The 16,845-nt window shown below is 48.1% G+C and overlaps 1 protein-coding gene across 5 annotated transcripts in view; it reads right to left on the bottom strand.

Moving 5' to 3' along the window:
• The window catches only part of LOC111865593 (putative polypeptide N-acetylgalactosaminyltransferase 9), a 292,001-nt gene that overhangs the window by 70,090 nt on the left and 205,066 nt on the right, over positions 1-16,845 (bottom strand). For all 5 annotated transcript variants that reach the window (XM_023853762.2, XM_023853761.2, XM_023853764.2 and 2 more), the window contains one exon: positions 14,497-15,025. In XM_023853762.2, the coding sequence (XP_023709530.1) occupies positions 14,497-14,963 (467 nt within the window). In that variant the 5' untranslated portion in view covers positions 14,964-15,025. The remainder of the gene's footprint in view (positions 1-14,496; positions 15,026-16,845) is intronic.

The following is a 16,845-nucleotide window of genomic DNA, read 5'->3' as shown; positions in this document are numbered from 1 at the left end:
TCCCTCATACGTCTTCACGGCGTAGTGCTTAATTAATTAAGCACAGGGACAATTTTACCTTTATAACATATAATGTAATTATATAACAAATATTATAAAATATATTATATAATTAATGTTAAATTAAATTATATATTAAACATATTATAATATAAAAGTAAACAAATCTGAAAAGAAGAAGTTTTTAGGATGGCCTCGACGTGTAGCACAGATGCGACAAGAAGTTCACGCAGAAAGCAAACATAATATGGTCACGATTTTAATTTCAGCAGGTGGCTGTGGTCTGCAGCCACCTGCTCAAGTTGGTTCCTCACTCGCGGATTTCTCTACCCCGAAGATGGAGGCGATACGTTCCTCCGAAACGTGGGTTCACACAGGATCTACATGGCGCCACATCCCAGAAGACTGCTCTCTTCATAGTCACCGCCGTGAAAACCTCAAATCTTACACGTCTTTAATTAATATTCGACATTGCAGAGTTTATCCATCCTAGGACGGTGCCCGGTGAACCAGAACATTCAAGAGCCCAAAACAGGGCTGCTTGAAGTGGGCCCCAAAATCACAAAATGGTAATTTAAAAAAAAAACGCTTATAACTACTTTAATTCAATTCCAGTAGTCTGTGGAGAGCTGCACATCAAATTACGGTACGCACACTGCGGGGCCCAACTAAGAACCGGCTTTGCTGGTAGGCCGGATTTCATTCTTCTTCGGTATTCAGGGACCAGAATGGTCTGCCGTGCAACAGTCACGCAGTCAAGGGAACATTTGCAGTCCTCTCGCGCCATCTTACAATGTGTCTGTCAGCATCTGGAAACGTCTCAGTAACGGACATGCGCAATAGCAAGAAAAAACCGTTTCGCGTAAAAAGATGGAAACTCGTTGAATTACAAGGGAAGTGTTATAGCTATCGACCTTACGGACAGAAGGAAAGCTAAGTCACTTAATGCTACACGAAAGGCAACGTGCAATCTCATTCTAAGAACCGGCTGATGGACTGGGTACAAAAATGAACCAACTAACATTTCCAAGATTTCATATAGAAATTCTCAGTTTGCGATCTTCGTGTTTGTGACGGCATGTTGTCTTGTAGGTTCATATTGTAGAATATTTGCTCAAAGCAAGAACTGCAGAGCCAGAGAAAGTTCACTGCTAGGTAACAGCTGTGTAAAAAGACAGTATAACATCCGTTGCTAGGAAACAGCTCTGTGATACGTTGTTTCCCCGGAAACGAAAGAAAATGTAATAACGAAAGAGACGGTTTTCTGACCGCCAGTCGCAATGTGACTTTGACTTGATTACGCGACAGTCCTGAGACGGCAGTTAGAAGAGAGATGGCCGCCAGCCTGCGAGGACGTGATCCCGGGAGCAGAGGAAGGGCCACAGTTAGAAGCCGTTACCAAGCAGCGCAGTGAAGGGCGTGACTAAGAGCACTAGTCCGTGCGTGACAGTGATCTGTGAACAGCAGTCACGAGCTGTGTCTTGAAGTGTTCAGGAAATCAGATTATGAATCCAAACCCCGTCTATGGTCACCCCACTACGTGACAATATCAACGTTTCGGAAGGACATTCCGCCTCCATACTCATGATCATTGACACATACCCTGAAAATTGAAGCAGTGTCTGTCTACAAGACTACACGGCGCCACAACCTGAGAGAACTGAGATGTGAAAACCTCCGTTTCCGGTAGGGAGAGGTGATAGGGCAGGACTAAGCTCTGCGCTGCCGGAGCAAACCGGAAATCAGTTCTTGGAATCATTTCCGCTTCGCCTTGTATTGCAGTCCTTTGATACGCAATTACATTGCCGCTTCCAACTTTTCATCATTTTATACAATTTTACGTATGAGAAATACTGTCTCTTGGGATGTGACACCCGTGCAGTCTGGTAAAAGTTAATCGATACTTCGGAGAAACGTTTTTTTACTGCTAGTGGGGTTGGACTAAGTCCCTGGTACTGCGGTCACTTCTGGCCTATTGTACCAGCCCCAGATGATAGGTGAGGGTGATTGTTGAGCAATTGGTGGAATGAAGATTGGCAGGGGAAACCGAAGTACTCGGAGAAAACCTGCCCCAGCGCCACTTTGTCCACCACAAATCCCACTTCACCAGACCCCGGGATCGAACCCGGCCGCCGCGGTGGGAAGCCAGCGACTAACCACTTGAGCTATGGCGCGGCCTGGTAATACACGTACCATAGCATCTCCATAGAATATGTGCCATACGCCGGTCTTGCTCAGAGGTTCCAGTTGCCGTTAATTGTGCCTGAGAAAAGGAGGCACCGACGCCGAAGCTAGTTTTGCTTTGCCTGGGAGACGGAAGGCGCGATCATGAGAAGTGATCCATCTTCCTGCACTGCTCGTGTGCACAGAGTAAGTCTGCCGCACAGACTCACACTAAACGCGACAAATATTATCCCTTCCAAAGTAGAGACGTTAACAGATAATAAATCCTCCTATTGCTAGCACGTTTCCATGGTAACCACGATTTTACGCTGTGGGGAAGGTGCAGAACTTCTTCTATCCAAAAGAGGTAAGAACACGGCCTGGGTTGACACTCCAATCCTAAAGATGGATGTGATGTGTTCCTCCGAAACGACGGAATATCCACCGCGCTGCATGGCGTCACAACCCAGAAGAAGCGAGTTCGCTTAATCACTTTATCTCGGGCAGCGGAACGGCAAGTTTCAGTTCCTCCCAAATACCACAAAAGCGCGTCATGAAATTCGATACACGGCTCTCGAATCTCTTTCAACCCGTTCCCGGAAGGAAGAAGGGATGTCTCCGTGCTACACGGCGTCCTGACAGGCTCTTCGGGGGTAAAGCGGCCGGAGCCTGACGCTCGTCTCCATATAGTGTCAATGCCAAGAATATATGGAGCTATACCTCCACTCTCTAACGTATTTCCATGGTGTTGCACAACTGCGCACAGGGACACCTTCACGTCTTAGGCTTGTTCCTTCCGTGGACCGAGTCATTTTGCCACTTGTGATTCAGACCTTATCTGAACACATTCGTCGCAGAGACAGTTAGCAGGACTCCCTGGATGGGTCATCAGCCCGTCGCAAGGGCGCTGCCTACACAGAAGAACACAAACACAGATAAAACGCAGGTGCATATCCACTTCTCGACTGGGATTCGAACACAAGACCCCCGTGTTCTAGCAGGGGGAGACATTTCGTGTCTTCACAAGGCCACTGTTATCGGCCACCTTCATTTTAATTATCAATATGTCTATAATTTTGTTGTCAAGATCCTGAGGACACGTGAGACACCCGCTATAGCAGAGACATACATTTCCACGCAGTCTCAAGCAGTCTTCCGGCCCTGTCAGTTGCTATTGTGGCTGCTTCATTTAACGCCCCTACGGCAGGGGGAGGGGCGAGGGGGCTATCCTGCCCACACCTAACCCTGTGCTGTTCAGACTCCACATCAAAACATCGAAAGTGCCCCATCTAACCATTACAGGCAAAGTTTTAAAAGGGTGCTTTTCTTCGAAACTTGAGCATAATTGTGAGAGAATCTCATAAGAAACTGAAGAGCCCGCTCCTTTCCTTCGCAGACAGAGGAAGCTGTAATGAAAGAAAAAGAAAGAAAACAGAGTGCTTGCAGGGTGTATAAAAATACGGTTCACTTCATAAATAAATTACTCGAAGAGAAAATTAAAACTTTTTGTATATCTTGTTCTGTATACTTTAGTTGAGCACATTAAACCGCAACAAAGCTTTATGTGGCTGTCCTTCCCGTCTCTCCACTGATATCTTGACGCGAAATGAGCGGCTCAGATAACAAATGCACTCAACAAGTAACACAAACTCAGTCAATTTATCTTACTTATCGCTTATTTACGGCTTAATTAACGACGCTTCTACCAGCTAGGACCACGAGGCGTCGAGTGGCCGTATGATTAATATTACCGCCTAAGTCATCTGTGCAAGTGTGACTTAGTCACTGTGACTAACTGCCTAGCCACATCCAGCGAGCAGATTCCGTTGTGAGAATTCAACAGTCTCGCGGCTGCTCAAGAAATTCCCAGCATTTTGTGGATGGTATGTTCGTAGCCGTGTTCACAAGAGCCCGCTACTGGTCCCTATCCAGAACCACATGGATCTACTACACACTGTTATTGCGTCGTCATCCTAAGTTCTTAAACGACACTTTTCAGCTACGTACTTTATAGAGAGCACAGTGAGAATACTAACGGACGCATAGGGGATGGATCGTAGCCGATTTCACAACACTGTCCGAGCGTGTCGCTGGAGGGACGAAGGAGAAATATCAAATAACTCAACAGGTTCGAACCCAGCACCTGCAGATACAAAGAATTACATCATGACATAAAGTTGTCCCTGCGTTTAAGCATCGGGAGTGGAAGTATAGCTCCACCACATCTCGCCTCGCCATTAGGTGATGAGCTGTCAGCGTCACGCCCCGGTTTACGCGCACTCACCCATGTGCTGCAGCTCCCCGTAACAAGTCTGCTGGTCTAACACTGCACGGCTATGTCACTGTTGCGCGCAGGCTGCCCTACAGAACCGTCGAAATGGAAATTTCATGCGTGATAAGAAAAAACGACAACAGATGGCAGGAGTTTTATTCTTCAGAAAATAAGCAGTAATGCGCTTACCGGCCAGCGTGAATATAGCTTAACAATGACAAGAACTTATGTCCTGGATGTGGCACCGTTTATTCAAGTAGAAGCATCGATGTTTCGGAAAAAGAAAACGCACCCCCTCAGTTTTCAGGGTCGAAGTGTAAGCCGTGCAATAAAACACGCAGCAACTTACTCTTCTACCTTGAAGCTGGATGCATTATCCTCCGAAACGTCGGTGACCACGTATCACAGTACACGTCTCATCCGAGACGTTAAGTGCTCTTTCAAATAATTCATAAGTTACAGCATGATGTTCCAGATTACAACGCTGTGTAATTTGGGACAATTCCGACGTTTCGAGGATTTCTGCCTGCTTCTAGCTGGTTTGTTGCTACTTCGCAAGATGGAGGCAATGTGGTTTCCCGAAACGTTGGGCTCTATCTCAACTACGCGACGTTTCAACCCAGAATTCCCTACTGTTCACATTCATCGCTGTGAGGACCTTCCGATAAGTCACAGGACACTGCTCAAGCTTGAAACTGATATTGTGAAACGCCCAGTGATGCCGAGTCAGAATCCCCGCTCTCATAGCTCGGAACGGTTAAACAAGACGTTAATTTATAAAGCTTCCTGAACACGATTAACGTTACTTCCGCCAATACAAAATAGTGCGTCCAACTTGCTGAGTCGCGCGGCTCCTACATTAACATTAAGGGCGGCGGAGAGGTAGTATGAGAGGGGGCATTTCATGGCAGGGGTTCAGATTGCAACACTCAAGACGCTGAACATACTGTATTCAAAACGAAATTCAGGCGACCGAGTCATGCATGTTAGTCCACTGGGCTCGCTGTTAAGAAATGAGATTAATATATCTGCGTTAATAAAACGGCGAAAAACTTCAAAATAAATGCCTGAGAATTAGTAAAAAAAATTTTCCACATAAGTTTGCACTGCATCTGTTGTCAAAAAACTGAAGTATTTCGAATTTGTGCCGGTGACGTTTCACACCCGATAAAGCAGCTCACAGAACCTTCACGGCAGGCCGTCTCACAGCCGTCAAAGTATGACAAAGGGAGACAGATATGTTGTGAGGAAAACATCGCTTCACTGTGAAGTCAAAGTAGTGAATGTGAAGAGCACTCACTTCTGAGATGACGCCGTGCATTGTGGCAGAAGCTTATGCGACTGCACGACGGTACAACCCAAAAGACAAATATCGCAACAAACTACCTCCATGGTACGAAGTCCGTCCTTCTTGGGAAGCCGAAAGTTACTCAGATGGTAAATAAAATCCAGCGTTTTATGGAACACGAAGGTTAATTAACGTGTTCATTGAGCCCGCCACTGGTCTCTGCTTGAGGTAAATAAATACAATAAACACAAATTTATTCTGCAATAAAAAAATAAATAAACTTCAACCGGACTTTGCGGCGTCACATAGTCACCGCTTTGATAATCACAACTTCCACATTACGTCTCCGCTACAGAGCCCAACCGGTTAATGCTGTTGAGGGAAACAGTCGCTGTTTACTGTGAGAACCATACGGAACACACAGATACACTCTGTGGGCAGAATACACAGTTTTAGTGTGTTATAGTGGGTGGTACATATCGTTACCGCTGTGCTTTAATAGGTCAGGAGGCACGTCATCAATAACCCCGTTTGCTGAAACGAATAGAATACGACTCGCGACATCTGTCGACCATTGCTGGAATCATTATCAGAATTACGACTCGCACGCACAACACATATTCAGGAGGCCATGTTCCTTTCGAAACGGAAATGATGTCTTCTAGGAATTCAATAAAATACATGATCTCTACGTCAGGATATAAAAGTACTGACGCCTCCAACAGGAATCTGTCTTCATTTGTCATGGCTCCCCTTGTGAGCTGCTGGTGGCCACCATTTATCATAGCCCCCTGTGTCCCTCCGGGCAGTGGTGGATCGACACATGGTCAGTGTCAGTGGCGGATCGAGATTAAACATGACACGGTAGGGATTTCAGTGGAAACTGAAGGGAAGAGTGCCTCTCTCTCTCTGTCTGGCATAATTCGTGGCGAAAGGGTTCCGATGGATTTAGCATCGGTGAGGCATCGCTTCGTATTTTGGAAATAACAAGGTTAAACAACTTGGGGCACTATGTTGCAAGCCAGAAGGTCGGGGGTTCGTTCCCAATGAGGTCACTGGATTTTTCAAATGACCTAGTCCTTCCCGCCGCAATGTGGCCCTGAGGTCGACTCCGCCTCTTTACAGAAAGGAGTACCAGGAATCTTCTTGGGGGCAAAGGGCGGCCGGCGCGTAAGGCCTTCATCCTCACCGCCATCTGTGACCCGACTGCCTAGAAAATGTGGGAGATGAAAGTTACTGTCCTGTCCATTTGGGGCGCCCTCTCTGACGAGAGGTCGGGTCTGTCATTTGTCATAGTCCGTATTAGTAAGTCCATTGTCAGTATTTACATATATTTACAAATTTAATCTTAATTCCTATTTCTATGTACAATATATACAAGGCCTCTGTCAATCCAGGCTCAGTACAGCAGATTATGCCCTATTTCTACCAGTATTAGCTACCACGGCAGTCTAGTCCCTTGAACGGGCGTATGCCTGACCGCCGCCAAGTTTAAGCCTCTTATACTTTCTATGTCGGGCTTCTCCTTGTCCGATGTTGCGAACATTTTCATTGTCATGATTTTGTATGACTTCTGCTTGTTTCCTGCATAATTTTGTTATATAGTCCTATACGTACAACATCTAGTCCTCGTTATATAGCCCCGGCACGGACAGCACAGAAAACATCTTCCATTACTGCGTGTTGTCGTTTCCGGGGAAACGTGTCCACAGAGCTGTTCCCTAGCAACGGCTGCTGTTCCGTCGCCTGTATACACAGCCGTTACTTAGCAATGGGTACGTGCCACATTACGGTGGGAACCAGAATCGTGTTGAACACGTAGGGACTTTTCTTTCGTAAGGTTGCCTGCGCGGGGTGTGCGCACCTGCGAAGATGTCGATAAGAGAGAAACTGCTCCCGATGCTTCAGCTAATATGGCGGATATATTCTGGCAGATTACAACTGGATACGAAGCCCACTTACTCGATGTAGGGGGGGGGGAGTTCCCTAAGGAAATACAGCTTACAGCAAACTCTGTGTTAAGTCATCATCAATCACATATGCCATTAGTTAGGGAGTGAAGGAATGCATACTTACAACCCTTATGGGAAGGGCTGTCAATGGAGAGGGGTTGACTTGAGTGCGACTTGATAATTCTGTCTTCGTTAAGATTAAGTGACTTCTTGGGGATGACATCCCTCAGGATAAATGGAAGACAGGTGTAAAGGTTCGGCCACACAGAGCGCTACGTACGCTATGTTCGCTATACGAACAGAAACATATCTCCCTTTATTGCCAATGTGACTGGCCACACAGACTTGCGTACGCTATGTACGCTATGTTCCCTGTGTTAGCTGCTTTCCAGAGTGTACAGAGCGTACGTAGCGAACATAGCGTAGCGCTCTGTGTGGCCGAACCTTAAGTGTCCTGGCTTTAAGGTTCCCACAACGGTATTTATGAAGATCATTAACCGGAAGGACGCCGTGTAGTCTGGTAGAAGCTCGCCGATATTTTGAAGTAATGTATTTGTTGCTCGTTGAATATCTTCGACTCTGAAGAAGGAGACAGAACGCTTCTTCGAAACGTGTGTGGCGTCCATCCCGGGAAGATGTCATTCATCACGCACAACTTCAGACCCAAATTATCTTCTTATCTGATACCTCCACTTTCCCCATTATCTCTTCTTCTTCCTCGTCCTTCTTTCATCAACTGCTTCTCTCTCCCTCCATCTCCCGCTGGCAGAGCTGGCTGGCGCAGCCGTCGTGCCTTAGACTCGCATTTGGGATGTTCTATCTCGAACCTCGTCCGTGAGACAGCCTATTCGCAAGTGAGGTTTTCATGGTTTTCCTCAGTTCCTCCAGGAAAATTCCGATATGGCGCCCTGATTATTTCACGATCGCTTCCATCCTAATCTCTTCCAGTTCATCATCCGCCTGTCTACTCTACCACCCGAGGTACCGATAGTGTCCACAAAACGAAACAGCCCGTGGATAAGGTCTGACTGCGCATGTGCGTGTATTCATTTCAATGTTACATTATATACTCCACAAATACGGACCGTTCTGTGTACCAGTGGCTTATATGTCATGCCAACGAAACCATCCCTTAATAGCATAAATATACGTACTTCTGGGGGTTGGATACGTAGTTGGATACTGGCAGTAAGGGCGCCCTGCCACTGTGGAGAGTACGGAACACACTCTCACCCCAGGCCCTGGCTGGGAGGGAAGCGAGCAAGCCGATCCGTCAGCCCTTATCTGCTCGGAAACACGCCCCATTCCCGCCTCACAAGAGTGCAACAGTGGGCTATGTGTGCAACCCATTGTCGAGATAATACAGAACAAGACATTCTATGGGGCACGTTGCATAACGGCTCGGAGCTCTGGATGTAAACGGAACATACACATACACACACACAAACACACACACAGGCAGATATGCGAGCGTGGGCTGTCGCCTCACAAAACCGTCAGAAAGTATAACATAGTCATGAATTCCGGGGGACTCGCAATCAAGAATCACTTTGCTGGCGAGGACCAGTAGAAATTTAGCAGTCAGGCATTCATCAGCAGACAGTGATTAGTCTCCAGAATCATGTTATCTAGACGGATTTACATCAAACTATGAATTGAAAGTTTATTTAGATAAGAATTCGACGAATTCTATCCTCGTCCGTATCCAGGAAACCCCGAACTTTACATTAATCGGAAACTGACTCTGGCAGCAGAACCAGAAGGTTCAACACAGCTACCACAAAAGCAAAGATATGTTTACAGATACAAACATGATGATTCTTAGCCTATTTGACGACCACGATTCTACTACAGCAGTTACACGGCGCCGAATAAACACGAAAGGTGAGTAGTAAGGAACTGGGAAGGAGTTGAACCCAAGCACATGACATAACGATATTATCCTTAAGAGCTCATCCATCGCAGACGCGGTGAGAGATATGGGCCCCACCCGGACTGCTGACCACATTTTCCAAAACTCGCCGTCACGGAAGTCCGCTAGATTAATACCCCCAGGAAGACAAAGTCAGGAAGGAAACTTCTAGGCAATAAATTAATCCCTGCCAACCCCCTTCCGCCCCCAGGTGATACAGACACCCGTGCTTCCATGTTCCGGGTGGAAGCCCCACCTGCACATACGTGAACCCATGCGAGTAAGAAGTTCACTGTTCTGCCTACATGTGCGCTGCTCTCAGGTAACATACCAAGTTCTGCGTCATCAGCTCGGCACAAATTGATTCCTACTTCTGCTGAAACAGGATGACCCCTACACTTTCGAGTGCCGTGGTACTCATGCGAGCCATCTCCTCAGCGTACAAAACCCCGCATTCTGCCCACAGAGTGTATCTGTGTGTTCCGTATGGTTCTCACAATAAACAGCGACTGTTTCCCTGAACAGCATTAACCGGTTGGGCTCTGTAGCGGAGACGTAATGTTTCCTGTGAGGTGAGGACTGAATACAGTAAAATTATGTACTCTGCCCACAGAGTGTATCTGTGTGTGTTCCGTGTGGTTCTCACAGTAAACAGTGACTGTTTCCCTAAACAGCATTAACCGGTTGGGGTCTGTTATGGTGACGTGAGCGGTACTGGGAAAAAAAGACTGTGCTGGCAAAGGCCAGCAGCAATTTGCAAGACAGAACTCGGTTACAACGGAGCGCAAACGTGGCGGCTACACAGAAAGCCGACCCACCACACCCGTCAAACAGAGGACCACGTTTCTAATCACGTGCGTGCCCCAGAGAGAACAAACATGTTCAACAGTTCTCATCTTCTGAGAGAAGATAGATAAGATAGTCTGTTGATAGCCAACTGACGTTACGCAAAAACACATCGCCTCCATCTTCAGGGTCGAATCAGTGGAGCAAGATACCAGCGCGAAAGCAGGCCGCACGGATAAGGGCTCCTCATAACGAACGGCGTGAGATCCTCAAATCCGGCAACAAAAATTTTGGTCACAGATCCTGAAGGACTTGACACTGAGCGAGGACCAGCAGCAATTTCGCCGACAAAACGTTCGGCTGTTCCTGAAACACAGATATGGCAACTGACGTCATAAACACGCCATGTGACTCTGAGCGTCACTTGCCGGACTGTCAGCGACCCGTCATCTCGACGCACCTTCTCTTGGTTTCCCTCTGTCTCCAAGCAAATGCTGAGATGGCTCCCAAGTTGCTACTGCGTGCTTCTCGTGCGGCCCCTCACCCCAGCCCAATTAAGGCCCTTAGCTGTGAAGGCCTGCTACACTGCGCAACTCGCCATGTTTAGCGACGCTGCTAGCGTCGGTAGCAAATGTTAAGATACTAAAAATAAGGGAGCGCACGATGGATAGGGCGTGAGGCAGTCAAAATGCGGACACAATTTCACTAAGGAAACATGATGGAAGAAGATAGAGTGACACATATAAGTATATATATGTGGGTCAAGTCCCGTGTGGCGGACGGTTAGAATACCTCCAGCGTAGCCCTCAGAGGCGGAGAAGCCGACGAAAACAGAACCCAGTGCCTAGGGATATAGCAAGGTCACCCTACAGAGACATGGTTCTCCGGGTTGGCGGCTGGGCGCAAGGCTGGCGCTCTTGCTCTGCGCTATATAAAGAAGTGAAAACCGAATGGCCTAACAGAAGAATCTTGTAACGAAGGCTGTGGCTCCAAAAGGGTTGGCTTGCCAATGATGATGATGATAAGGGGTATAATATTAAAATGAATCCTGAAGAGTAGTGTGTGGATTCTACTGGCACAGCATAAAGTTCGGTCACCAGCTTTCGTAAGCGTGCGAAATTAACAAACTCGGCTGCATAACAAACGTTAAGTTCACTGACGGCTGGGCTACTACAAGCTTCTCAGGAAGAGCACTTTCCATGGAAGTTACGTACTGCTGTACTACCAGCTGAGTCGTCGTGACCGGCCACTGTTGAAGCGACAGGACTTGTGTCGCTGACGTGGTGCTGGCCAGCGAACTCCAACTAATCTGCTTAAGAAACAATGATGGTCCAGGACTAGTGACGTCGGACACGTGCCCTTTGACGTCACAGAGAGTTAGTCGCGCTCTGGAGACGGGTTCTGGTTGGCAATGAGTTACTTAACAACGCTGTATCAACTGAAATTAATCAGTATCGAGTTACATGAGAGAATATAATTACGAAGGAGTGAAAAGAGACGGTTATGACTTATTTGCGATTATTGGGTCATACTTACGAGAATGCCTAAGGAAAACTAAGAACTGTAAGACACTGGCCACTCCCGTACTGCGACCAGATCGGATTTTAGAATATCTTCACTGGCTCTGTTACATGCTGCAAGCCCCGCCCACCTAATTTTTTCTTAGTTTCATCGCCCCAACATCTGTCGAGCAGAACAGAGTTATGAAGCTCCTCACTGTGCGGTTTTCTCCAACCTCCTGTCACCTCCTCCCTCTCCGGCCCAAATACTCCCCTCAGCACCCTCCACGGGACAGACCACGTTTTACACCCATGTAACACAAAAACAAGTTTACAGGCCTAGCTAAGATCAATTATCCCTGTGCTTAACTAATTAAACACAATGCCACGAAGACGTATGGGGGAGTAGATGTATAGATCCAAGTATTCTTGACATTGGCACTAGGTGGTGGGTGGTTAGCTTCACGCCCCGGCCGCTTTGCCCCCGGTACCCACTGAATATGGAGGCTGGATGGGCCCAAGAATCGGTCTGAACGACGTGGATTGAAAAATCCTACCACGACCGGGACTCGAGCTCCGGCCCCTTGACCATCCAGCCCGTAGCCAGTCGCTATACCGACTGAGCTACCCCCGTTCTTCAGTTGTGTATATTTCTTGGTATTCTGGAGAGAACAAACATTAACAAACTAAGATCTCAACAAAAATCTGGATAACCCAAGTTTGTTTGCTCACTTCGTCAGGAACAGAGTTCTTGTTTCTTTGTCTACGTTTCAAAGCGCTTAAAAGAAAAGATATGCCACTTCACTAAGCCGCAGAGTTAAAGGAAGAAGCAGCTCTAATGGATGTAACAGGTTTTCTATGTATATCACTAGGTAGCGGCACAGTCCAGCTTCATGACAGCCTACGTAGCAGACGCGATTGCGCTTGTGCAACGGCTGGTTTCTGTAGTCAACATGGCGACCGTGCTTGAGGGTATAATAGCAATGATCAGCGTTCTGTCGTGCGTCTCTTGTGGGTAAAACGACTCGATGCAAAGCATTTTAATAAAGAAATGTTTCCTGCTTACGATGGGAAGTGTTTGTCGCGTTAAGCGGTTCACAACTGGGTCGAGAAATTCTCTCAGGGACGTTCGAAATTCGCAGATGATGCCCGGCCAAGTATGGAACGGGCCGAGACAACAGTCAAAAAACTTCTATGTCGCGGGTTTCGACGCATTGGTAAAGCGACGGGACAAGTGTATCAGTGTTTGTGGAGGATATGCCATGAAAACGGATGTTTCTCCCAGGTTCAAATATCAAATGTTTCACGTTTTATATCCATTTGTGACGCATTTACTGACTGCCTCGTATGTTGTATATCCCTCGTTTACATCACGATTAAATGGTTTATCTCCGGGAGTGACAATTACATCCCTTTCAGCAACCCCTACCCATATTTCATCCTCAGGAAATACCCTCGCTCGGTAGGGATGGGGTAAATGTAACTGTGGGGAGGAGGGATGGGTCCCCCTGTACTGTAAACATTCCAAACGTGCTTCGGATCCTGTGAAACAGGAACACAGGACTGCGAACAGAAGGGACGGCAAGAGGGATCGGAATTGATCCTGCTGCACAGGCTTCGGACGGAACTCAAAAGGGAATTCGAAATGAGGAGCAGGAGCCGAACGCAGTCACCCCCCCCAACAAAGGCTCTCACCTCTTGGACTCACCAGAAAGCGCCCGCTGAGACGCAACATAGTGCTTGGAACACTGGCGACACTGCGCGGCGTCAAGACCAACTACAGTGCATGTGCGAGTGAATCGTCCAGACGGACGAACGGGTGGAGCCTGAGAACCTTGCGACAACAACAAACAATAAAGTGTCTCTCACGTCTCCCATGGCTTTCCCTTTCATCTAGCGTTCTACTATACTTCTCTGCATTGTGACGCTGGCCGCTACTGGTGAGCAAGCGGGATCGTCCAGGAGGTTGAACTGAACTGTTTTGACTCAGGTAGCAGTTGCTGATGCATGCTGCTGCCGTGCCTGTAACACCCCCCCCCCAACCACTCCTCCAGTCCCCCAAGGCAATGCTGGGAGAGAGCTCGCACCTTTCTCCTTTCTGGGTTATTTTCTGAAGCTGCTAGTGGCCACACCGACAGGGTAATGGATGATAAGTGAGGGCTGGAAAGGAACTCGTCGGGGTTTAATCCAGGCACTATCCCACCATTTGCCTGGACTGAAAGCCATAATGTCAGAGATTCCCGGCAGGGGCAATAGATTCCTCTCTTCTCCACAGCTTCCGGGCCGGCTGTGGGGCCCACGCAGCCTCACGTCCCATGCGAATCGGGAGGTCTAAGAGGTAGAAGAGTACACCTGACTACTCACCTGCATCTGGTGGCGAGGTTAGGAACAAATGGAGCTATACCTCCACTATCACAAACATCTTCACGTCGTGTTGCGTAACTAACCACGCACGTGGAAACTTTGCGTTTTACACTTTACAGAACTGTGGCGTTCTATGATCTCTACTAAACCGAGATAAATCGGGCGTAGCAGTGGAGATGTTGCAAACATAATAATTCTGGCTCAAAATCCCCCCCCCCCAAGCGTACACGGCAGTGCAGCACAAGTTTCGCTGTACTTACCATTGGTCCCTGGGGTCAGGCAGCTTCCTGTGGACCGATATGAGGTCACTAACATACTGGTTGAAGGCATTCTTCTGCCATCCCTCGTCCACCAGCTTCTTCACATCGGCCGATAAGTTGGCCGGCAGCACGACCGGCTTCCCCATCTCACCATACTGCACACTGCTCGAGTCCTCGTCAGGGTCCCTGGGAGGGACCAGCACTCCCCCCACCCCTTCCTCAGGGCCCGCGTTCTCATGGCTGTCACCAGAGGGGGCTGCTGCCGGGGGTTCCTTAGCGGAACTCGGTTCGGGCGTCTTCTTCAGCAGAGCTGCAGGCGCTGGCAGGGCTGGGTCGGGGTTCGTGTCTGCGGGCGGCCCGCGCTGCTCGGTGTACAGGAGGAAGGCGACGGTGAACCAGACGGTGAAGATGAGGAGCACGATCTTCAGGAGCAAGGAGCGCCGGCGCAGTAGCAGAGCCATCGTCATTCTGGGGCGAAGCGGGCGTGGAGGGAAACACTGTGTGGGTCAGCTGCCCATCGTGGTCGGACCTGCAACAGTACAGTTACCGTGAAGAGCGCGGTAGTTCGGAGACAGTCAGACATTTCGGAGAAACATATCACCTCTATCTTCAGGGTCGAAGGGCAAGCCAAGAATATCAGCAGATCGAGCCCAGAAGCTAACGCCCGACTATCCTGAGGTCTTAAGTGGTTTTCCTCAGTCCCCCCAGTCGAATGCCGGGGGAAGTGTTTTGAAACAGGTCACCACCACTTCCTTCCAAACCATAACCAATTCATCTTTTATTAATCTTCTTGTAATTCAGAGCAAATTTCTGGTACAGAAAGAACACTGAAGGCAAGAGAACACTTGCAAGACCTAGGCGTTGACGGATGGATAATATTCAAGCCTGAAGTACAACTGTGCAGTTCAGGACACGGCGAAGGTCACGAGGAAGAGAAGAACGAAAATGTGAGCTGGAGAAAAGATGGAAATAAACGAAGGTAGAAAAGGAGGAGTCAGAAGGAATGAAGAGAAAATGGAGACATCTGAGGAACCGAAGAAGCAGACAAACGTACGAGAAGGGGGAGAATTGATCTTGCTCGGCTTGCCATTGGCTGACTTTCACGAAACACCAAGGTTCATCACCGTGTTCACAAAGGCTCAAAATTAAACACGACCCATGTCACCTTATATCTACGTGATATTCACATTACACGCCTACCTAAGAGACTTGGCAATATACTCTTCTGGTCCTAATATCATTTTCAGGACACCTCCCCACTAATACTGCATCACATCTGCATACGGGTACAGAGCCCACATCTGACTGCTGGGCCAGGAGTCGAACCGCGTGCTTCCAGCATAAATCCGACATGATATCGCAGCTGTTCCACGTGGAACTTCCAACAGCAGCATTGGGCGATGTTACCCCCTAGCGGCCAGTACTCAGAGAGAAGTAGCTATCTCGAAAACTGCGAGACAGTGTTTCCGTCCGCTGTCGCCAGAGTGCTCTTGCGACGTCGTTAAGAACTCGGTCAGATTAAAGCAGATTACAGCAGAACCAGCACAACAGCAGTGGAGGGGTGTGTTGCTTTGTTCAAGGTCCTTTTGCTTCACGACCCTGTGTGTGCGGACAGGGACATCACGTGACATAGCGGTTTGTGTGGCAGGATAGGATACTGCCTGTCCGAAATACCTGCCAGGGTACGTGACGCATTGGTAGGAGAAAGGAGGCAAAGATATCACTGTAGCAGGCCGTGGAGACCCACAGGGTTGTGAGACGTCGAGGCTCCCACGTTTTCCAGACAATCGGCTCACACATAGCAGTGAGGTTGTCAGCCTTACGCGCCGGCCATCCTTTACCCCCAGGAAGATTCCTGGTACTCATTTCTGTTAGAGGCCGAGTCGAGCCCAGGACCATAGTGCGGTTGGAAGGATTACGTCACTTTTACGGAACAAAAGTCCTGTGTGCCGAACGCGATCTCCGGTGTGGCAATTTTAGCAGAATCTGGTGATTTTCTAATGAAGACGTCGCTGAAGAAAGTAGTCTTCTGGGATGTGGCACCGTGTACATGTGGTGTTAACCGACGTTTCGGAGGAACTTATCACCTCCATCTTCAGGGTAAAAGGAAAATAAGAAAATCCGCAAGCGAAGAGACAGTGAGAACAGGTGCAAACAGACTAATGTTGGAAGTCTGCTTGCACCTGTTCTCACTGTCACTTCTTTTGCGGATTTTATTTTTCCTTCTACCTTGAAGATGGAAGCGATACGTTCCTCCGAAACGTCGGTTAACACCACATCTACACGGTGCCACATCCCAGAAGACTGCTTTCTTCATAGTCATCGCCATGAAAACCTCAAATCTTACTT

The sequence above is a fragment of the Cryptotermes secundus genome, unplaced genomic scaffold (assembly GCF_002891405.2).
Source record: "Cryptotermes secundus unplaced genomic scaffold, Csec_1.0 scaffold1443, whole genome shotgun sequence".
In the NCBI taxonomy this organism is placed as follows: domain Eukaryota; kingdom Metazoa; phylum Arthropoda; class Insecta; order Blattodea; family Kalotermitidae; genus Cryptotermes; species Cryptotermes secundus.
Note: the sequence above shows the minus strand (reverse complement) of the source record. Positions and strands in the feature narration are given on the sequence as shown.